At 39.4% G+C, this 23,559-nt stretch overlaps 1 protein-coding gene and 1 pseudogene across 2 annotated transcripts; both read right to left on the minus strand.

Moving 5' to 3' along the window:
- Nucleotides 1-23,559, minus strand: part of LOC131231374 (amino acid transporter AVT1I-like) — a 44,067-nt pseudogene that overhangs the window by 11,501 nt on the left and 9,007 nt on the right.
- LOC131231357 (amino acid transporter AVT1J-like) lies at nt 9,266-22,236 on the minus strand. 2 transcript variants are annotated; one of them, XM_058227531.1, is made up of 3 exons: nt 21,977-22,236; nt 10,547-11,154; nt 9,266-9,969 (listed from the first exon to the last, which is right to left on the minus strand). In XM_058227531.1, the coding sequence occupies exons 1-3, from the start codon at nt 22,158-22,160 to the stop codon at nt 9,457-9,459; spliced, it is 1,305 nt and encodes a 434-aa protein (XP_058083514.1). In that variant the 5' UTR covers nt 22,161-22,236; the 3' UTR covers nt 9,266-9,456. The 2 variants fall into 2 exon arrangements, with proteins under 2 accessions (XP_058083514.1, XP_058083511.1); XM_058227528.1 differs by lacking the exon at nt 21,977-22,236 and adding an exon at nt 16,361-16,764.

Genomic DNA, 23,559 nt, shown 5'->3' on the forward strand with positions numbered 1-23,559 from the left:
ACAAAAAGATTGAAGAGCACCCTACAAATAGATAGATCCACCAGCCACATAACAGCTACTAACACATCCACCAGCCAAGCTCCAATCACCCCTTCAACCATATGATAGCTACTAATACAAAAAGATTATACCAAAATAAGAATTTCAACCACTCTTATCAGTCTTATTCATGAATAAGAATCCAAAAAGATTATACCTTGGAATATTTAAGAGGTGAGTTGTGGCACACTTACACAAGATCCGTGCCATGCATTAAGCGGATCCTAAAATCTGAACTAATCTCATCACTAGGAGAGGAAGTTCTAAGATTTTTAGGCAATCTTGCTAGTCTCATTGCCTCAAAGCATTAGATGCTTTTTCTTCTTCTTCTTTTTTAATTCTCAGGGTGTTTTTTGGAGTTATAAAAGGTTGGAATCTGCCAGCCCCAACTCATAGAGATCTCATGGCAACTAGTGGCCAAATCGGCGAAACTGTCCAAATTATGATAGATGGACAATAAACTGAGAATTATGCAGACGGCAATTTAATGGCCTGTTAAAGCAAATGTTATCCAGTGATCTGACTATTTCAAACTGGTGTTCACTAGCCAAAGGTTAGGATTCTACAACCACTCTGATTCTTGGATGATGATCAATCTAATCGGGACAGTTTGATTTAAGGCGTGCCAATGGCCACAAGTCGAGCTTTAATATAGACATCGACCCATTCTGGGGGCACAGATTCAGGGTCAGTGTAGGGCTAGGGCCCTTTGATACAAGCTAAAAGAATTATTGTTCCAGGAGCACCCGTTTGACAATGAACTGCATATTGTTGAAGATAGAATCTTGTTTTCAAGAAACAACTCCTGAAAGACTCAAGTGATATCACGTAAGAAACAACTTATGAAAGATGGAATTGAGATCTCATGAGGCCCAGTTGAAAAGAAGCTCAAAGCTGAGATTGTGACTTAAGTACGCTGACTTGATGCTAAGCAGGACCCACCTATAGACCTACGCTGTGTTGTGTCAAGGAGTAAGCTTAGGGCTAGATCATGCTTTAATGATCTAGCTACGAATACTCATCATTGGGTGGCAAATGGGACCCAACTAAAGATCTGCTCCAGAGAACACTTCGGATTAAAGGCCATAACATGATAAAGACGTGCAAAGTTTGATCTGATGAGCGTTCCAGGAAGAAACATCTCTCATGAGCATTTTATCGAACAATATGTGTGCATCATTAATCTAACAACATTTTACATACATATCAATTAAAGAGGTCCCAACATACAGATCAAACATGAGTTATCAAGTACGTTAAAGAAAAAAGTCACAAAGGTGAGGAACTCAATCTAGCAAATGTAAATGTGTCTATGAAATCAACTAATCTAGATCAAGAACTGATAGAACAAACTATTATCAAACTAAAAAGAAAAAACTAAAGGAAAAATATACTCCAAAGAATTCACATGGAAGAAGCATCAACTAATAATTCCAGATCTATACCATTTTATAACTAAAAAAAATAAGAAAAAATATACTCCAAAAAAACCACATCAGGAAAATGCTACAGATCTCAAACTCTAAATACTTTAAAAGAAAGAACATTTCTTGCCAACCCAAATCAGCATATACAACTTCACATAGACAAAATCATGCCAAGATATAAAAAAACACTGATTAGAAAAATGTAAACAGAGGGGTTTTGAAGAAGATCGCCTCTCTTGCTCAGTCGTACCCCGAATCTAAGCTTTGGTGACCTTCTCATCGACGTTCAAGCTCCAAGTTGCGAACTTGACCCCAATCGTCGACCTGAACTCATTCCTGGTGAACCTTGAGAGCGAATTTGACTTCCTAACTCCTGAATCACCGATTACAACAACAAAAAGGCAGGAAAGATGGCGGAATTACAAAAATACCTTGGCAGAGCTTCCAAGGACCTCCGGAAAGATGACATTGTTGAGGTCATTGATGCCATTCTAGAACTCGATGGCTACGATTCTTCGCCCTAGCAGCTGCAAGCAGATTAGCACAAGGCCTAGAGCAATGACCACTGCGACCACTGCTGGAGTAGCAGCTTGGCCCTGATCTGCAGCAGCTGGCGCATTCACCACTTGTGCTAGAGGCTCCACATCTGTTACACAGAACGAGAGGGAGATCGAGAGAGGGATGGAGAGTGAGAGGGAGATGGAGAGAGAGGGTTGAGATCAGGAGAAGGAGATCGAAAGAGATGGAGATAGAGGGAGAGGGAGATCGAGAAAGAGGGAGTTAGAGTGAGAGGGAGATCGAGAGAGAGGGTTGAGATAGGAAGGGAGAGGGAGATTGAGAGAGGGAGACAGAGACGGAGACGCGATGGAGATGCGAAATGAGGCATTCCAGGGCTTTTGGCGCAAGGAAGTGTTTTAAAACCCATCGGTAGTCCGTGGCAGATAGAGCAACGTGCCTCTTGGGCCTCGTGGGGTCCACTCAGAGTTTTTTAATCGAATCCATTTCGTCCATCTGTTTCAAAATAAAATAATAAAACAAAATACTAAGAAATAAGAAAATCAAAAGCTCAATTGAGACACACCAACAAAAAAGTAGAAAGAACAACACATAACAGAGTCATTGTAGGGTTGATTACCGTGTCAAATCAGGAACGGCTTAGAGCCGTTTTTGAACCAAATTCTCAACCGTACTAGATTAACGATTTTGGTGTAGTGAAGAAAAAAAAAACTACCCATCCTTGCCTAGGAATGGAAAATTTTTGGGGTGTGGTAAACTCATACTGAAGTCCATTAATTCTACGGTGCAATCGCTGACCTAGAAGACTTGCTTGTCTAAAATGGACGAGAGTTTCTGTGAAACAAATCCCTATGAGGCCCACCGCAATGTCTATGTGAAATCCATTATGTATATCAGTTTCGTGAGCTTTTTTTTTTATTTTTGGTCAGATGTCTTAAATCTGACATTTTTGCCATGCTCAACCGGTCGAGGGAGCTGCACGATCGATCATGGCCCGCTCGACCAAAGTCCAGTGAGCTCAGTTTTTTGATGTCCGGGATACTCGACCGGTAGAGGGGATTACATGACTGGTCAAGCGGTTGCTCAACTAGTCGTAGCCATCCTTCGACCAGTTGAAGTTACGCAGATTCGAGTCCGGATCTTGTGCGGATTGCGGAAATCTGAGGCGGTTTCGTATGGGTGCGAAAGTGAAGTTTCCTAAACTATAAATAGGGGTCCCTAAGGCTATTCTAAGGTATTCTAAAGCTTTTTAAAGGGGTTCTAAGGTTATCAAAGGGTGTAACAAGGGTGAGATTCGAGGTTGTTCGAATCGGGTAAGTCCTCTCTCTTGTAATTTCTATTTCATAGTGGATTTTTACCGCTTTGTGCGGTGGTTTTTTTCAATAAGGGTTTTCCATGTTAAAACTTTATGTTCTTCTGAGATTGCTTGTTACTATTGAATTACTATCATAGATCTAGATCTGTGTGATTCCGCAACACAAATCCCCAACAAGTGGTATCAGACCAATCGTTGGGGCACAGATCTGAATCTGCAGGATTAGTAATAGTGGGAAACGACAAGTTTGATATTGAGAAGTACTCAGACAAAAATAATTTTGAGTTGTGGAAGGTTAAGATGATTAGTCTGTTAACCAAGCAAGGTGAGATTAAGGATCTTGAGGAGCGAAAATCTACCATGAAAGATGATGAATGGAAAAACCTTGATAGTAATGCTTTAGCCTCTATCCGTTTATGTCTCACGAATGAGGTTTTCTATAATGTTTTAAGGGAGAAAACTGCGGCTAGTTTGTGGGCGAAGTTAGAGAACATCTATGCAAAGAAGTCCTCTGAAAATCGCCTACACTTGAAGCAATAGTGTTATACCTTCAAGATGGCAGAGGGTGGAGATCTAGAAGCTCATATCAGCAACTTTAATAAATTAATATGCAAATTGCTGGATATGGAGGAAGTAGTCAAAGATGAGGAATATGCATGTATATTGTTGAATTTTCTTCTTGCATCATATGAGTCTTTCAGGGACACGATGTGCACCGCAAATAAAACCCTAAGTGTTGACACCGTTATCTCAGCCCATCAAGAGAAGACTATGAGAAAGTTAAACGGCGACATGGGGGCATCTTCCGATGCACTGATTACGAGGGGCAAAGATTCTAAGCGGGGTACAAGATCCTCAAGGCCTAGATCCAAATTTAATGACAAAGGCAAATGAAGATTAAAGTGTTGGACTTATGGGTTGTCTGGACACATGAAGAAGGATTGTAGAAATCCTAAAGTGAAGAAAGAAAATTCAGCGGATTCTTCCAAGGAAACTGATGTTGTTACATCTGATAAAGAGACAAGTGGTGGTGAAGTTCTGTCTGTGTCCATGATCAGACATGTTGACGACAATTATGTAAATGAGTGGATCCTAGATACATGAGCATTATATCACATGACTCCTCATCGGAGTTAGTTCGCCAGTTATAAGGAATGCGATGGTGAACAGTTTTTTATGGGTAATGACAATGCCTGTAATGTTGTGACTATTGGCACGGTGAGCATCAAGATGTTTGATGGGATAGACCGTACCTTGACTGACGTCAAGCACGTTCCTAATATGAAGAAAAGTCTGATTTCTTTCGGTGCACTTGAGGCTATAAGGTGTAAGTTCACCGGTATTGATGGTATCCTTAAAGTTTCAAAAGGGGCACTCGTGGTTATGAGAACGCAGAGGCACGAAAACCTTTACAGGTTGATTGAGAGTACTTCGGCAGGGGGAGTGGCAGTAGTTATTGCAGATTCCACGTCTCTACGTATGTGGCATGCTCATTTGGGCCACATGAGCGAGCGAGGCATGAAGGTACTTTCTGATCGATGTTTGATTCCAGCTTTTAAAAATTCTGATTTAGATATATGCGAGCATTGTATATATGGTAAACAATCTATATTGTCTTTTAAATCTGAAAAATATGTTTGTAAAGGAGTGCTTGATTATGTGCACTTTGACATATGGGGACTATCACCAGAAGTTTCCATTGGGGAGTCATCATGATTTGTTTCATTCATTGACGACTACTCTAGGAAAGTTTGGGTTTACTTCATGAAACGTAAGTCCGAAGTTTTCACTATATTCAAGCAATGGAAGGCAATGGCGGAAAAATATTCAGGGCGAAAAATAAAGATTTTAAGGACTGATAATGGTGGAGAATTTACTTCCAATGAGTTTAATGATTATTGCAAGGATGAAGGGATCATTAGGCACAACAAAGTGCGCCACATCCCTGAGCAAAACGGTACGACTGAGTGAATGAATCAGACTCTCTTGGAGAAAGTCAGATGCATGTTAAGTAATGCTGCGTTGGGCAAGGACCTATGGACTGAGGCCGTTAACACGACTTGTTATTTGGTGAACCGGTCTCCTTCAACGGCAATTGAATGTAAAATACCAGAGGAAGTATGGAGTGGTCAGAAAATCGACTACTCAGATCTACGTATATTTAGTTGTGAGGCTTGCTCTCATGTACCGTCGGTTAAGAGAGATAATCTAGACTATAGAGCCAAAATGTATACCTTTGTTGGCTATGACATTGGTGTGAAAGGTTATAGATTATTTAACAAAGTCACACGTAAGGTCATCACTAGTCGTGACGTCAGATTCTATGAAAGGTCCTTATTTCATAAGAATTATCAAAATGAGCAAGAGGAACTAGAAAGGGTGATCGTAGACGTCCAGATTGACACAGATGATACTCGAGCAGAGACAGATGCGAAGACAGATGTACATGATCAGGTGGAGCAGCCACTTATGAGAAGGAATCCACCGTGTGATCGCAGGTTACTGGCAAGATACATGGACGATTCTAATATTGCATATACCCTCATTACAGATGAGGGGGACCTGTCTACTATTCAGGAGGCTCTAGATGAGCTTGATGCAAAAAAGTGGAAGGCGGCTATGGACGATGAGATAGACTCATTGCACAAAAATCACACATGAGAGCTGGTGAAGCTTCTCGTGGGTCGAAAAGCGATCGGATGCAAGTGGTTATTCAAAAGGAAACAGGATAAATACAAAGCAAGGTTGGTTGCGAAGGGTTATGCTCAGAGAGAAGAAATCAACTTCACAGAGATATTCGCGTTCGGTGGTTAAGTACGTATCTATCAGATTCGTGTTAGCGCTGGTTGTCTAATACGATCTCGAGCTGGAACCGATGGATGTGAAGACTGCATTCCTGCACGGAGAATTGGAAGAACAAATCTACATGAAGCAACCAGAGAACTACGAAGTTAAAGGGGCAGAGAAAAATGTTTGTAGGTTAATGATGTCGATTTACGGCCCGAAACAGTCGCCTAGGCAGTGGTAAAAAAAATTGATTCTTTCATGGTGAGTCAGAAATTTACTCAGAGTGAATACGATCGCTGTGTCTATTACAAGACACTGAGTAATGAAAAATTCATCATCCTAGTACTGTATGTTGATGATATGTTGCACCTGCCATGATATGTCTGAAATCAACGTATTGAAAACTAGGTTATCAGGGATATTTGAGATGAAAGATCTGGGGGCTGCAAAAAGGATTCTCGGCATAGATATTCATAGAGACAGGAAGAGGAGCAAGCTTTGGTTATCATAGGCAAAATACCTTGAAAAGGTATTGATCAAGTATGGGATGGATCAGGCAAAGCCGGTGAGCGTTCCCCACGCGGCTCACTTTAAGCTTTCCTCAGAATAATGTCCTAATTCCAATGAGGAAAAGCAGGTTATGTCTCATGTGCCCTATTCGAATGCGGTTGACAGTTTAATGTATGTCATGGTTTGTATGAGACCGGATATTTCATAGGCAGTCGGTGTTGTGGGCAGATACATGTCAAACCCCGACAAGCAACATTAGGAAGCGGTGAAATGGCTACTTCGATACATTCGAGGTACGAAAGACTACGTCTTAGCTTTTGAGAAAACAGGGACAAAGTTGGTAGGATATGTGGATTCCGACTACGCAGGCAGTATAGATTCCAGGAAGTCTACTTCAAGATACTCGTTTGTACTAGCGGGTGGACCAATCAGTTGAATGTCGAAGCTTCAGTCCGTGGTGGCTCTTTCCACGACCGAAGCAGAATATATGGTAATGACAAAAGCGTTTAAAGAAGGTGTTTGGTTCAGAGGCATGATAAATCAGTTGAGACTTCAGTAGAAGGCCGTGCCGGTTAACTGTGATAGTGAGAGCGCTATCAATTTGGCTAAAAATTCTGTTTATCACTCACGTACTAAACACATTGATGTTTGTCACTACTTTATCCGACATGTACTTAAGGAAAGAGGCGTCACACTGGAAAAGATTTACACCAGCGTGAATCCAGCAGACATGCTCACCAAGGTCGTTCCTACAGACAAGTTCAAGTTCTGTGCAACTTCTCTGGGCTTGGTGATGGCATAAAAGAAGGACGGAGTATGCACGAGAAGCGTTGATTGAAGCTATGATGCAATATAAAAGTAAGAAAAGAGGTCAAGAAGCTACACGGTTGAAGATTGAAGACATGGTGGAGATTGTTGTCAGATGTCTTAAATCTAACGTTTTTACCATGCTCGACCGGTTGAGGGAGCTGCACGACCGGTCGTGGCCCGCTCGACTCAAAGTCCAGGGAGCTCAGTTTTTTGGTGTCTGGGATGCTCGATCGGTCGAGGGGATTGCACGACCGGTCGAGCGGGTTGCTCGACCAGTCGTGGCCATCCTTCGACCAATCGAGGTTAAGCAGATTCAAGTCTGGATCTTGTGCGGACTGCGGAAATCTGAGGCGGTTTCGCAAGAGTGCAAAAGTGAAGTGTCATAAACTATAAATAGGGGTCCTTAAGGCTATTCTAAGGTATTTTAAAGCTTTTTAAAGGGGTTCTAGGGTTATCAAAGGGTGTAGCAAGGGTAACATTCGAGTTTGTTCGAATCGGATAAGTCCTCTCTCTTGTAATTTCTATTTCATGGTGGATTTCTGTCGCTTTGTGCCGTGGTTTTTTCTTGTAAAGGTTTTCCACATTAAAACTTTGTGTTCTTTTGAGATTGCTTGTTACTATTAAATTGTTATCCTAGATCTAGATCTGTGTGATTCCGCAGCACAAATCCTCAACATTTTTTCCCCCTTTTTTTGCAAGCTCATGTTAGTATATGATGAAAAAATTGAAGTAGATCCAAGGCCTAAAATGAGTCACATCTGAGCAATAAGGAGGATAGAAATTTTCAATGTTGAAACATTCACGGCCTTACCATGATGTTTATATGCCATCCAACCCATTCATATACATAGCAATTCCTACAAGGATGAATGGAAAATACAAATATCAGCCACATGTAAAACTTCGGTGGGCCCTAATAAGGTTTCAATAGTGGCCATACACCTGAGTTTGGATCCGGTTCATTTCTGGGCTCTTATTGTAATCTGAGCTGGCGGAGTTATGGACACAGTGGATTTAACACAGGCATTGCAATAGTCCCCACACGACTTTGTGTTGCCGAAACAATGGCACGTGTTGTGGAAACTCGTATTCATCTAGACTCTAGACTTAAGGTTCGACAACAACGAGTACATGGCATCATTGAAGAGTTTTAGGACCGTTCGGGTTCATACGAAGGAAAGGAAAGGAAACACTTTTTCTTATGAAAGTAACTTTCCTTTGTTTGTTAAGTCATTTTTTACAAGAATTTGTGAGAAATACCATTTACTATTTACTCTCTTATTTTTTTTTGAAAAATTATTAAATTAATTTTTTTGCCTCTCTTTCTAAGAAGACATATTTTCCCACGATAGAAATAAATTGAATTTTTAAGAGTTAAATTTATATGTGTCACCATCCACCTTGAATATTCTCACATGTGCCACATGTGCTAATGTAACTCCTAATGTGATAGAGTCCATGTGATTTAGACAATGCTATTATAACATCACATATGCCGACGTATTATTTGGTCCCTATAACCCCTGTTAAGTCAAATGTCAAATATGTCAATGTATCTATTATGCTACATTTGCCACCATACGGCTTTAAACGCCTCACATGTGCCACAATTCAACTTCAAGTGCTCTATATATACTGTGTATGCCACATGTGCTACTGTTTATTTTCTAATATCCCATTCATGCTAATTGTCATAATTAAGCTCGTGATTTCTTGAAAATAAGAAAACGCTTTCCTTTCTCCTGTCTTTTACAAATCCAAATGGGGCCTCAGAGAATACGGAACCTCTCTCCCCAACATATATAGTCGTTTTGGGGAGTAGAAAATATATTCATAATAGAATGGACAACTACATATAAGATACGACAACAATCCTATCTTCTTATCATTACACGGTTACACATTAGCAATCTTCTTGAATCATTATCTGTAGGAGAAAACCCAATAATTATCACCAATAATAGCCCTACAGAGCAATATATTGAGAAGAGATTGGAAACGTGTTTGGCATTTCCTATCCAATAAGTTCTAGCAAGACCTCTGGTTACAAATTTACAAATGCTTGAAAATTTCTCTTAGAGAATGGTAAGTGCCCGTGATTGCAACCAAAATGCCAATTACTATAATCCCCACAATAATAGTAAACTCGGTCTGATGACTCCGGGAAGCTTTGAAAATCTTTAGGTAACATATACATGGCAATACCATTGAAGCCGTGCTACTTAAAAATGACCCAGTAAATGCCATAAGATACGCGAAGAATGGAACTATCAAGGCCACAATAACAGTGCTTATCACCAATAAAGTCCTAATGAGGACGCTAATAGTTCTGTTGTTGTTGATGCGAAACCGATCTTCGATGGCCCCTGCGATCGGCGTAATCACCAGTGCATATTTAGCAAAGGGGTTGATCAATGTTGTGTATATTGCAATCTTTGAACTAATCTTTCCAACCGGGAGATTTAATGTCACTTGAGACTTCACATCTTGACCATACATTAGGTAGCCTAAAATTGCCATTGCTCCATAATTGAAAGTGCAGAGAACAAAGCAGAGGATCAACATCTAGAAGGCAAGGCAATAAAAGAAAAGATCAGCAAACTAATAAAACATCTAGAAATTGCATAAGTGATTCGACTTATTATATAAATCTTAGGTTATAAAATCCGTGTCACTCATGAGAAATATACATATAAATACCCATTGCATGGGTGGTTATAATGTTTTCCTTGTTCAATGCTCTTGATTTATTTTATTTTATTTTATTTTAAAAAAAGGATGTTTCCATAGAAAAAGATGGTACGTGTATTTAGTTATGGAGCCACATAATGTATCACTTTAGGTCACCAACATTTTGACAATCATCATATTGTTCCAAAATGTTTTGTTAACCATCGAAAGTTGATTTATTTAAACTTGAAAAAGGATTTCATAAGCTAGATTTTGAAAATTTAAATATAAAATTCGAGGTAGTCTAAATATGAAATACATGAGAAGTACAAAAACATTTGAATCTACTTCTTAATAATTTAAACTTTTATTTTAAACCATCAAAGCTACCGTCATACATACGTATATATCAACAAAAAAATAAAAATAAAATGGAAAGCCAGGGATGGGAGGGTACCCTAGATTCATTTACCTTAGAGAACTGACTCCTATCTTTCATTGACGTGTATATGGTGGGGAAAACTGCATGCCCACAATAGCAGAAGGCATATAAGCTAATAGCAGTAGGAAGTCCACTCAAACTATAAAAGGCTCCTCTTCCATGAAATCCAACACCATCAACTGCACCACCCCAAAAAACAGAAGCCACCACGACAACGGAAGCCAAGACCCCTCCAGCAGAGACAAAAGCAAGTAGACCCAAGCTCCTTAACCACATTGTAGGTAAAATTATAAGGGCAGTCAATAGAACAAACCCTTGTTTCCCTCCAATTTCAAAACCCATGATCTCTAAATTTGTGTTGGGAAACAACTTTTCTAAGTTATCACCTTCCAATATCAAGAACTCAATCGCTACCAAATACAATTCGAGATACATGAATACTGCTATTGTGATTTTTCCCTTTGAGCCAAATGCATACTCGCCAATGTCAGGGTAGGTTTTGATACGTGGGTCTGCATCCATACATCTTCGCAGGAGTAATCCTGTGTAGCAACATATTATTGATACAAATAGAAAAGGTATCAAGCTCAACCAACCTCCTTCTGACAGTGCATAGGGAACTGATAGTATCCCAACACCTAAAAAATAAAACCATTTAATCAAACATCAGTTTGTAATACTTCTATCACAAAAAAATAAATAAATAAATAAATAATAATAATAAATAAATAAATCACTCGACTAGATTACCAAATGGGACTTTAGGTGAAAGGAGAGGGAATTGGAGAAGTGTGATTTTTGGTGTTAGTGTGAGTATATTTGGTAGATTATGAGAGTCACATGCATTTACTTTAGTCAACGTTCAAGTGTCACCAGTATACCTCTTCCATCCTGTCAGACTTAGAGCCCAAAGTCCTGCTCAATCCAAGACTTAGGTGGGCCATGCTTGAAGGAAATAGTTGAGAATGGACGCCAACTTATTTAAACCTTCCTAATCACTTAAGCGGCCAACCGAGATGTGGTTTAGATAACTAATCCATCCATTGTGTCCCACTTAGATGAGAGTTCCACCAAATTTTAGGCTATTCATTAACTCAGGTGGGCCCCACAGTAATTTTATATGTTTTAGTCATATTTTGCAATATTCCAAATGGTTTGAGCACCTGAGTTCCAAATACAACTAATTTTTTGGGACATCCCATGTTTAGGAGGGAAGTCACCCGATACACGATTTGATGCCATATACACATTATGGTGGGGCCCATAGAGCTTGAACTTAACCTACATTAAAGTTGACCTTATAGAAACATTTCCCACATACACATAGAGCGACATTACCATGAATCAGAATACTGCAAAGTTACTCTCCAGTGCATGTGACACAGTACTTGACTGTCCATGTAATTCTTCCTGTTGTAGACAGTTGGTGATTAAAATTACACTTATTAGCAGCCATCAAAGTAACAATAGAAAAAAGAAATGGCTAGCGTTCCACATGCATCAGTAGTGTGAAGAGATTTGATGGAACAATATTCATGTGGCTGACTCTAATTAATTGGGATAAGGCTTAGATGATGATGACAATGATGAAAAAAAAAGTTTTATTGTTCTGTAAGGAATTTCTACCTTTAAATTTAAAGAAAATCCTTCTTTCAGCTAAATAGATTTTTTTTTTTTTTTTAATATTATAATTTTTCCATTTGGATGCAGTCTCCTTTAAGCTTAAATAGGATTCTATTAGGGGAAAAAAAGAAAAAAGAAAAAAGAAAAAAAAGAGCATGGATTAAAAGAGTTCCAGCTATACAGTGGTGTCCCATCAAATGATGTTGTCTTTTGTAAGCTTGTGGATGATTAAAAAACTAGGTACACAACTTGGAATAAGGAAGAAAAGGTGATGATGATATAGAAGAAAAGATGAATGATGATATAGATCAGGTTTGCTAGAATATATACTGACGTATTGTAATAGAACACGTTGGGCCTTTAGTCATTGAATAAGGTCCTTTTCAATGACCCAAACTGCCCTCCAGCCATTCAACAGGGTCCTTTTCAATGACCCAAAGCTGCTTATACGATGAACCTTATTATGGATGGAGAATATTAAATAATAATAATAATAATAATAATTCGGGATGGATATTCTAATCTTCTGATTATTCAAAGGGTTTCAGAGAATCCCCCTTTTTTTCTTTTTTTTTTGTTCAGAGCCCCTTATATTCATAGGAAACGAGTCGAATTATCTTCCGGCTGAAATATTCCACACCAGTTTTTGTATTTTGGCTATCTTCTTCTAAAAAGTAGAGGCCACAGTCTAAACGTTTGGATCATTGAAAACAACCCTTTATCTGTTGGACCTAACGTTTGGATAGTACATACTACATTGGTTTTCCTCACTGCCTAATCTTGATCTGAAATTCGTCCTATCAATGACTAGTATTTCTCACCAATCTTATTTTTGGGTAGACCCATCGACGATAGGGCGTGGAAAATGAATGCCCAGATTTTATAAACATGCCACTTGTGCAGAGTCCCAGTAGCACCGGGTATTTCTTCGTATATAATTTAGAGTTTTAGTAAAACGATCCAAACCGTCCATTGGAACGACGGTTAAATAGAGGATACCATCCACCATGTATATTGTACTTTCCATTCCAAATGTCTCGTTTGATGTGGCCCACCTAAGTTTTGGATATGCGTAAATTTTAGATTCGTGTTCTACTGTGGTCGTCCAAAACTGATGGACTCATTAGATTTGTCACAGCCATCTCTGTGTTCCCACACAACTCTGGAGAATAAGGAGCAAGACTCCTGTGTCGGTTACGTACCAGTTAAAAATGGTAGCAACTCTTCCCACGTATAGTTGGCGTAGCTTTAAAGCAATCCTGGCCATCTAAACACCGAACAAACGGTGAATAAAGCATAATCTAAAATTTAACTGAGAAGATAACATTAACCGATTTGATTTTTTTTTTTGACCTTTTTAAATTTGGACTGCTCATTATTTTACATTCAACCATTCAATTGTTAAGAATTAATTGAACGGTTAAGATTAATTGATTATTATAAATTTTGGCATATGCTCTGAAAGAAGTAGAGTCCACAATTTAAATACGGATTTCTGTACAGAGATAAGATAAGGCATGGCCGAAGTAGAGTCCACAATTTAGATTTCTGTACAGAGATAAGATAAGGCATGAATATTTTACAAGGACTCAAATTGGGTATTGCCCCTCGGAACAGGTACGATGCGGTGGGATTTGGAATAGACCCGACAACAACTACTGTCCAATTACATCCCACCACGTCATATACCTGTGCTCAGGTGGGTCCAAGGTGGGGGGATCCCCGACTGTGGGGTCACCTTGATGTATTTTCCTTACATCCATGCCGTTCATACATTTTGAAAGATTATTTTATCTCAATGCCCCAAAAATGAACCAGATTTATATCTTAGGCGGACCACACTACAGGAAAAAGTTGTTATTAATTATTAAAAACTTAATGTGGGCACAAAATTTATGATCAAGCTGATATTTGTTTGGTCACTTCATCCATATATTTCTGACTTTATCAATAGGTTGGACGGTAAATAAACATTCCAATGGACCCTAAGAAGTTTTTAATGGTGGGTATTCAATCACCACTGGTTCCTATGGTGTGGTCCACATAATATTTGGATTTGATTCATTTTTTGTTTTATGACCTAAATTGATCTTTAAAAACGTATGGAAGGTGTCAGATGTATATAAAATACGTCATGGTGGGCTCCACAGTCAAGATCCACCCACCCTGGTGGATCTGGATTCACCGAGTCCTGTGCCGAGCTCATTACTGGCAGAAGCAGTACCCAAGCCAACTCCCTTTTTAGAAGAAAGATGACTATAGCATGTGCAGTCCACTCCACGTCTGTAAAGTCGTTTTCACGCGTGGGACTGCAATGTAAAAAGTCCACTTAAGATGGCTGGGGATTGGAATAGCACTCACAGTAGGTGAGAATTATTTTTTGGACTGACAAGCTAAAGTTTATCTCTACTGGAAGATTATATGATCCACTCCAATGGGAGCAATGTAAAATTATTCCCAAAAGAAGCAAGTTCCCATGGTGTAACCTGCCTCATCAGTGCATCAAATTGATTTTTGTATATTCTCTTCTTCCTTAGTGATTCACACTACACAAGCTTTATTAGCGGTTCTAACGTGGGATACATATCCTATAGGCCCACACACAACCCTATGATTGGCATTTCATCCTCACTGTTCCATGTGATGTGGCCCATCTGAGTTATAGTTTATAAGCTAATTTTTAGCCCACGGGCAGAAACTAATAATCAGAAAATAAATTTTTACATATACAACATGAGGGGGTGTTTGGCACATGATATTGGGAAGGATTAGGTGGGAAGGGATTAAAATAAAAAAAAAAACATAATTATTACATATGGCAGGGACGGTCTCGCTACCATGGGATAAGCTTAATTTCATGCTATGTTTGTAATATGATGGTACATTGAAGGGATATACCTACCATCATTTGAAACTATTGAGAATAACACGTCTTATATCCAAACCGTTCTTCTATTTTGTAACCTCATTTTATGGCACAGGCCTAAATTAAAATGAGGCAGATCCAAAACTCATGTGGCCCCAAAGAAGTTTTCAATGGTAGGTATTCAATCCCTGCTGCTTTCTATGGTGGGGTCCACTTGAGCTTTAAATCTACCTGATTTTTTGGCCTATGCTTTAAAATGATATTGAAAAAAGGGTAGACAGTGTGGATATAGCCCACACATTATGGTGGGACCTACACAACTTGCTAACATTGAGTGGAATTGGCACGGACCCAGTGCAATTCCATCTAATCTAATTCCAAGCTTGGACTCCACAAATTACTTGGGAAGCAGTGGGTTAATTAAATACTTGGCAGAGAGGTCCACTGGTGTTGTAAACCATCTGTTTTAATCCCACGCCCCAATGCATGAAGATTGTAATCATTGTCATGCATCTTTTATGAAGAGCAAATGAGCGTTTTATCAAAAAAAATAAGAGTAAAAGAATAACCATGATTGGCAGCCAATTCTTGAGACCCTGCAAAATATAAATTCCAAAGAGGGCCCAACTGAACGAAGACGGTCGGATAGGAGAAATCCAACAAAGATGGATGGATGGTGCATGACCTAAGAATTAAAGGCGTGGGAACTGCGTGGGTGATGAAAGCTTTTTTTATAAAAAATAAATAAATAAATAAATAAATTTTACAAGCTTTATTTGGATGACTGGGATCAACCCAAGAGGATGACATTGGTGCCATGTGCAATCTGGGGGTGAATCCCTGATATCAATTATCTATTTTGATCATGAGTGGGCCCACTTGGGCCACATAGCTCCGTGTAGGAATTCTCACGAGGTTCAGGACTTCGTACAGACCGAAATTTTTAAAAATAATAATAATAAACAAAATAAAAGAAAGGGTTTCTTTAATAATCAGTAGCAAAACGGAACAAAAGAAAAGGAAGCTCATTTCTTTTGACATGAACTATGGACTTTATGATGAAGCCATTGTACATAATTTCCTTTCTACAATTCCCAAGAATCTTGTGCAATGAATTCAAAACGACTCTTCTTCACTGAATATAATGAATAGGAGATTTTCACTTATAAATAAAATTCCTTGAAATCCTTTTGAAGTAATACCTTGGGAGACCATTAAATAATCATTACAGATTCTTTTGTTTTTTTCATGCAATCATACTAATCAAATAGGCTCTTGAAAACAGAGAGAGAGAGAGAGAGAGAGAGAGAGAGAGAGAGAGAGAGAGAGAGAGAGAGAGAGAGAGAGAGAGAGACCTGATAAGGCATTGAGGCCATTGAGCAAAGTCCTAAGGAAGGTGGTGCCTGACTGTGGCTGTGGGTGTTTTGGGGACACCATGCGCCCTCCCTCTTTGGGATTGAGGAGTGGCTCATTGATATGGCAACCATATGCCATGATTTCAGCATGGTCTGGTGAAGTAGATTGTGCGGATGAGTAGATTGCCATTCTCTTCGTAGAAAAAGAAGACAGATCTCACCAGCCTTGTGATGCCTGTCTTTTTATATCCATGGCGTCTATGGGCATCTCCCAGGACGCGGATTGCGTCCTACCCCCGCCCGTCTCTAACCGCGAACGGGCAGTTTTGTGGGCGGGCCCACCGTGAGGTATCTGCTAATCCATGCCGTCCATCCCATCTCTCACAGCATTTTAAGGCATTAAAACAAAAATGTGGCAGATCCAGAACTCAAGTAGAACACACCATAGATGACTCTTGCATTTGATGCAACCTCCTTACGATGTTTTAAGCATTTAATGCAACCCAAGCCTATTATTTGGTAGGTCCATTTGATCGTTGGATCTGCCTCATTTTTGTTCACATGACTTAAAATGATGTGAGAGTGGGTATGGACGGCGTGGATTAGCATATACATCACGGTGGGCTTAACTGCCCGTTCGTGGCTAAAGACGGGCAGGGGTAGGACGCAATCCGCGCCCCATCTCCCAACCTATTAAATGCATACAAAATCCAAACCTTCCAAATAGGTGACGATCACGTAATCCAAATAGTCAGCACACTCTACCGAAAATCAAATAGAGTCGCACCATAGAAAATATATAGCTATTTATAAATATCAAAATACAAACTGACCACTCAATGAGTTGATGTGGCAGATTTTTTGCACAAGGTGATCCTTATGCTGAGCCCAACCTATTGAATGGGTCCGATTTTGCAGGCACATTTAAAGGTTAGAAGTTACTAACTGTGTGTACGGTAGCTTGCAGTCTAATGGATTGGACTTGAGACCTTCTTTGCAAAAACGTGGGTACAAATTTTAATGTATGCACCCTTAAATCGAGGTCAATAAAAAAAATAATAATAAATAAAAATTGCTACTCCTTAAATCGTGGTGGGTCAATTAAAAAATGGTACTAATTTCGATTTATGGAATCTTAAATAATAAAAAGATTTGCACAATTTCAAACATTTGACATAGGCGGCGTGTGGTAAAACTTATGAATTAAAATGGGCATTTTCAGAGATTTGAAAATTCAGTCCATTTGGGTCCTAATTTAGATGATCTGTACTCTAAAACTTAGGTTGATATGATTTTCTAAAAGTAGGATTTGTGGACACATTTTGGACAGTTGAAATGAGTATGGTCAATGGTTCAAATTCAACAAACAAATGGACGCTAATCAAAGAATGGGATCCTTTGATTAAAACCGATCGCGGGTCTTGACATATCTACAATAGACCCACAATTTGGACCATCTAATTTGAGTTAATTCATTCCAAATGTATGATTTGTGATTGTGTGCGTATAAAATATCAAGTATTGGTCAACTCTGCCGGCTCTCCTTTTTCCGCGATTTAACCCAAATTGGTTAATCTAAGCCCACTTAAGATGGCCCGAATGTCTACCATTGAAACCCCTCACGCTGTAGGATCCACGTTAGATTGGTTATCCACACAAAAAAAAATAAAATTAAATAAAATTTAAATTTAAATTTAAATTTTAAATTTTAAAAATGCACTAATCTGATGCCCTAATTGTAGATAATTAGATGAAAAACGTCAGCTGACCGAATTCAGTAAACAAACAGTTTACTAGTCAAAGTCTAGGGTCTGTTTGGCAGACAGCTAGAAATGCCTTGACTCTCATTTATACGGAATTATGTATTAGGGACCAGGTGCAAGAAAAGCCTGTTTTTTGTGTAATGACTGAAAGCTATCTTGATAGACTTTTTCATTAGGTACCATTTTTCATTCAGGGGTCGTTTGGAAGAGAAGTGCTCACAACCAATAGGTTAGACAATAATTAGATATAAAAGTGGCTGAAAACTTTCAATATATCACGTGGTGTCAAATCTAACCCATGCAATAGGTTTGCCCCACCATGAAGATCGCCTGGTGCTAAAATCTGCTCCATCCACTCATCAGGAAAACAACACTTGTAATTTTATTTATCATTGGCTATACATTATTACCTATGATGTGATCCACCCAATTAAGTAGATGGTGCTGATTTTTGCACAAAGTAATCCTTGTAGAGGGGCCAACCTAATGGTCATGGTGTGGTTGGAGAGTTATTTTATTGGTTGGATAGTAACTTATTGTCCAACCGGTTGGATGAGACTCTCTCTCTCTCTCTAGGGGAAATTGTTTTATACAGTCGAGCTCATGGGAACTCCCCATGAGGTTGAGTTGCGTGGGCCCCACCATGATGTATGTCCAACATCTACCCTATCAGTCAGATGCATCATTCCATAGTGGGCCTAGGGCTTAAAAATCAAGTCAATCCGTGGCTTGTGTGGGCCACACCACATACAAAAGTTGAGAGGTGTTACCCTCCATTAAAACATTCATAATCATTTTTTGGGCCCACTGAGATGTGGTTCACAAATCCAAACCATCCATTATGTGTGTCCCACTTGGATTAGGGGTCTGACCAAGTTTCAGATGTATCAAAATTTCAAGTGAGCCCCACCAAGTGCTTTTATATGTTTTAGGCCTGTCTTCACATGATTTTAGATGGTATGGCACACCTGAGTTCCGGCTGATTTTTGGGATATCCCATAATTTAAAGGGGACCCATCAAATGCACGGTGTTGATATACATCATGGTGGGGCCCACACATCTCAACCTCACGGGTAGTTCCCATGAGCTCGACTACATAGAACCTTTTCCCATGAGGTTGAGATGTGTGGGCCCCACAATGATGTGCGTCGACCATCTACCCCATCAATTAGATACACCATTCCATGATGGGCCACAGGCTTAAAAATCAAGTCAATTCATGACTTGGGTTGGGCACAACACATGCAATAGTTGAGAGGGGTTACCCTCCCATTAAAACATTCATAATCATTTATCGGGGCCACCTAGATGTGGTTCACAAATCCAGACCATCCATTGTGTGTGTCCCACTTGGATGAGGGGTCAGATCAAATTTCAGCCGAATTTAAAACTCAGGTGGACCCCACCAAGTACTTTTATATGTTTTAGGCATGTCTTCACATGGTTTTAGATGGTATGGCCCACTTGAGTTTCATATACGGCTGATTTATCCCATAACCTAAAGGGGACCCATCAAATGCATGGTGTGCTGACCTTATAATACCATTTTCCATATATATGTGTGTGTGTGAGAGAGAGAGAGAGAGAGAGAGAGAGAGAGAGAGAGGAATGCTCTACTGTTCTGGGCACTATAAGTCCAATCGATTGATCTGAACAATCTGTTAAGTTCATGACAGATTTCATTGTTCACAGTGATATTGTTGCGCTGAGTAGATGGTTCAATCATTCATGTTTGGCATTATTATTTATAGCTATCAATTTTCCATACCATGGATCAGATGGTTATTATTGCCTAAGGAAAGTAATTCTTTGGAATCATAAGCAATTCATGATGGCCCTAACAAATAAATGTATCAAATTATTGACTTGACCTATCTTTGTGTAAACATTTTTAGCCATTGATCATTTATCTATATTGGTCTGAATGGTGTGATCTTTTCATGGTAGTCATATTCAATATGGGTTGGACCTAATGAATAGTCTAGACCAGAGGATTGGACTAAGTGTCCTAATGTAAATTAGAGCACTGAACTTATTGCCCTCTGCGCACACAACAAAGTGGGGATAGGCTTAGATGGGCTCCACCAAGATATGTATGTGAAATCCAATCTAACCAACACACGTGTCAGCTTATGTTACGCCCAAGGCCCAAAAATCAATCAAATCCATGATACGGGTGGAACAAACGGTTGGGAAGAATGTTTTAGTAGACACCACCGTCCAAACTATATCTCTAGGTGTTGCTTACATAAATCACAGTGGCCGTAGGCATAAATTGTAGTGAGGCAGTGGATTAAAGAACATCGGTGGGCCCAGTAAAAGTTCAACGGTGGACGTCCTGGATTGTTGTAGGTCAGTGTCACGAGGGAGAAAGATGAGCCACCGCTATTTTGAATGGATAGATTACAAAATGTGTAATCCATTCCATCTCCATAAACTCATTTCACATGTGCCGCTGCAATGGGGAAAGTACACCTACTGTAAGTAGGTAACGGACCAATTAGCTTACGCCACTTGTTTTATGCACCATGTAACATCCAAGCTCCATGTGATATATAAAATTGACACCGTCCGTCAGGTGAGAACTATTATTTTTGGGCCCACATATAAAAATAGATCCCTATTAAAAGCTCAGATGAGCCATGCCAATGGGAGCAGTATAAAACCATTCCCAACTAAAGGCTAAGATCAGACGTTGTGGATTGCCCGAGTGTTGCATGAGGCTGATTTTTGTTTCTCTTCATCCCAGCTAGTCACACCTTTCGCACTACATTGACGTGTTTGGTGAGGGATACACAGACCATGGTGGGCCCAAACACAAGCCCATGATTGGCATTTCATCCCCATTGTTCCATGTGGTGTGATGTGAGTTGTGGATCTAGCCAATTTTTGGCTTGGTGCCTAATAGCAAAGGGCAGAACTTAATAGATGGCATTTTTCACAATGATAACATGGTGGTCCACTAGCACGTAAGTCTACTGTTTTAATCTCACCCACCAAATGCAGGAAGATTGTAATAATTGCCTTGCATCGTTAATGGAAAGAGATAAACGGGGCATTTTATCAAAAATAGAGGGAAAAGGAATAACCATGCTCGATAACAAATTCTTGAGGCCGTATCAAAATGTCAATTCCCAAGTGGGGCCTAGTTGAACAAAGAGGATAAGAGGATAGATGAATGGCGCACGACCTAAGAATTAAAGAGGTGTGAATTACCGCTTGGTAAAAAAATAAAATAAAAAAGTATAAAAAGAGAAAAAGAAAAAGGAGGGGGAGGAGGAGGAGAAAGATCTCACAGACGATTTTACAAGCCTTATTTGAATGTCTGAGATCAATCCAAGAGTATAACATGGGTGCCCACCAATTGAGGGTGAACCCTAATATCAATTGTCTATTGTGACCATGGGTGGGCCCATTTGGCCCCATGGCCGATGTAGGTCTCTCACAAGTTACCAAGCCTCTTCATCAAGTCACGAACAGAAAAAAACCAAAACAAAAAAGAGCCAGTAAGAGCTCAACAATTGCAAAAAGTAAAAATAAGAAAAGACCAACATTCTTTTGACATGCCATTATTCTAACTTGATTTATAAAGAAAATGATAGTGTCTGCGATGAATTTATTATATTTCTCCCTTTTATAATTTTCGAGCTCAAAATTTAAATAAACCTTTCAATAAGATATTAAATTTTTTTGCTTGCAACCCAAATATTCCATTTAAAATGAAATTACCTAAAATGCTTCTAGTAGTACCTTGGGAGATCATCATTAAACAATGCCATCACAATCTCATGCTAAAAGGCACACCCAAACACAGACAGACATACAGACAGACAGAGAAGGGGAGAGAGAAACCTGATAAGGCATTGAGGCCATTGACCAAAGTCCTAAAGAATGTGGTGCCTGATTGTGGGTGTTTCAGAGACTCCATGCCCTCTCCCCCTTTGGTACCGAGGAGTGGCTCCTTGATATGGCAACCATCTACCTTGACCACAGCATGGTCTGTTGAAGTAGAATGTGTGGATGAGAAATTTGCCATTCCCTTCAAAGAAAGAGAGAATGGTTCTCACGAGCTTTGCGATGCCTTTCTTTTAGATCTATGGCTGTTTATGTTTTTATACCCTGCTTCGGAGTTTTCTGTGGCCTTTTGGGTTTATGTAAGTGAGAGTTGGACGCTGATTGGGTATTTAGCTCACCCGCGTAAATTTAAGGGGACTTTCTTGGCAGCATGCCACTATCACAAATGAAGTTCACGTGGAGCATATTTAAAAGTCGTTCCCTTGGGTACTCAGTCTGGGCACGTGGAGCACATTTAAAAGTCATTTCCCTTGGGTACTCTGTCTGGCGCCCATCTCTATCAAGGGCCTGCCATCCAATAAGTCCGGCTAACCAATCCGCATACACTAGAGTTACGTTCAATTGTGACTTTTCTGCTTGGTCCACGTGATTGTATACTTAGGGGTCTTTGAATAATCTTCTTGTGGACCCTACTTTAGATTTCTAAACTTACGGGCACCATTTGGATACCCTTGTGGATACAAATTTCGTTAAAAAATAATAATAATAAAATTTCAAGTGCAATGGTTGATAGGCAGGCAGTAAAAAAATTGAACACATGCAATATTTAACTCAAGATTAAACTAACATATTGTGGGTCCTAATTTAGATTGTCCGTACTCTAAAAACTAGTTTGATATGATTTTCTACCCGTATGATTTGTAGACACTTTTTGCATCATTGTGATGCGAGTAGGCAATGGTCCAAATTCAACTAGCAGATGATCCTTTTTTTTTTTTTTGAAAAACGAGAACTTATTAGCACGGAGCAAAAACGTACAGAGGATGGCTACAAAACATAACAAAATAGTACGGACCAATTAGAAAAAGAAACGGCTATAAAAAGTTGAAAGTACCGAGACAGTGAGACCAATTAGAAAAAGACACGGCTAGAAGAGTAGAAAGTACGGATCCTTATTAGACTCCCGGGAGTGTTTGGTGCATGGGTTCACGTTTTAAGATCCCATGGATACTTGTAATGACTTATTTGAAACAAACATGAGGTATGGGTTGTGAAGCTCTTCTTAAAAATAATATAAGGCAAAGGATTTTGCAATCCTACTTTAGATTTCGTGTGACTAGTAGTGGGTATTATGTAAACCCCACCATGATGCATGTGTTTTATTCATGCTATTCATCTATTTTGAAATATAATTTTAGGGCTTGATCCTAAAAATAAAGTAGACATAAAGTTCAGGTAGACCACACCATGCGAAAATAGTAGTAATTTAAGTACACCATTAAAAACCTCCTAGGGCCAATTATGTAGCCCACTTGAGATTTGGATCAAACTCATTTTCGGGCTCATACCATATAATGACATGGAAGAAAGGGTGGACAACATAGATGAACCACATACATCATGGTGGGGCCCACAGAGAC

Source organism: Magnolia sinica, chromosome 2 (assembly GCF_029962835.1).
Source record: "Magnolia sinica isolate HGM2019 chromosome 2, MsV1, whole genome shotgun sequence".
Taxonomy (NCBI): Eukaryota; Viridiplantae; Streptophyta; class Magnoliopsida; order Magnoliales; family Magnoliaceae; genus Magnolia; species Magnolia sinica.

Coding starts and splice junctions, on each gene's coding strand:
- LOC131231357 (XM_058227528.1), bottom strand. CDS start 16,550: ATGGCAATCTACTCATCCGCACAATCTACTTCACCAGACCATGCTGAA. Junction 11,155..16,360: donor TGGCCTCAATGCCTTATCAG/GTCTCTCTCTCT, acceptor TTTATTTTTTAG/GTGTTGGGATACTATCAGTT. Junction 9,970..10,546: donor ATAGGAGTCAGTTCTCTAAG/GTAAATGAATCT, acceptor CTTGCCTTCTAG/ATGTTGATCCTCTGCTTTGT.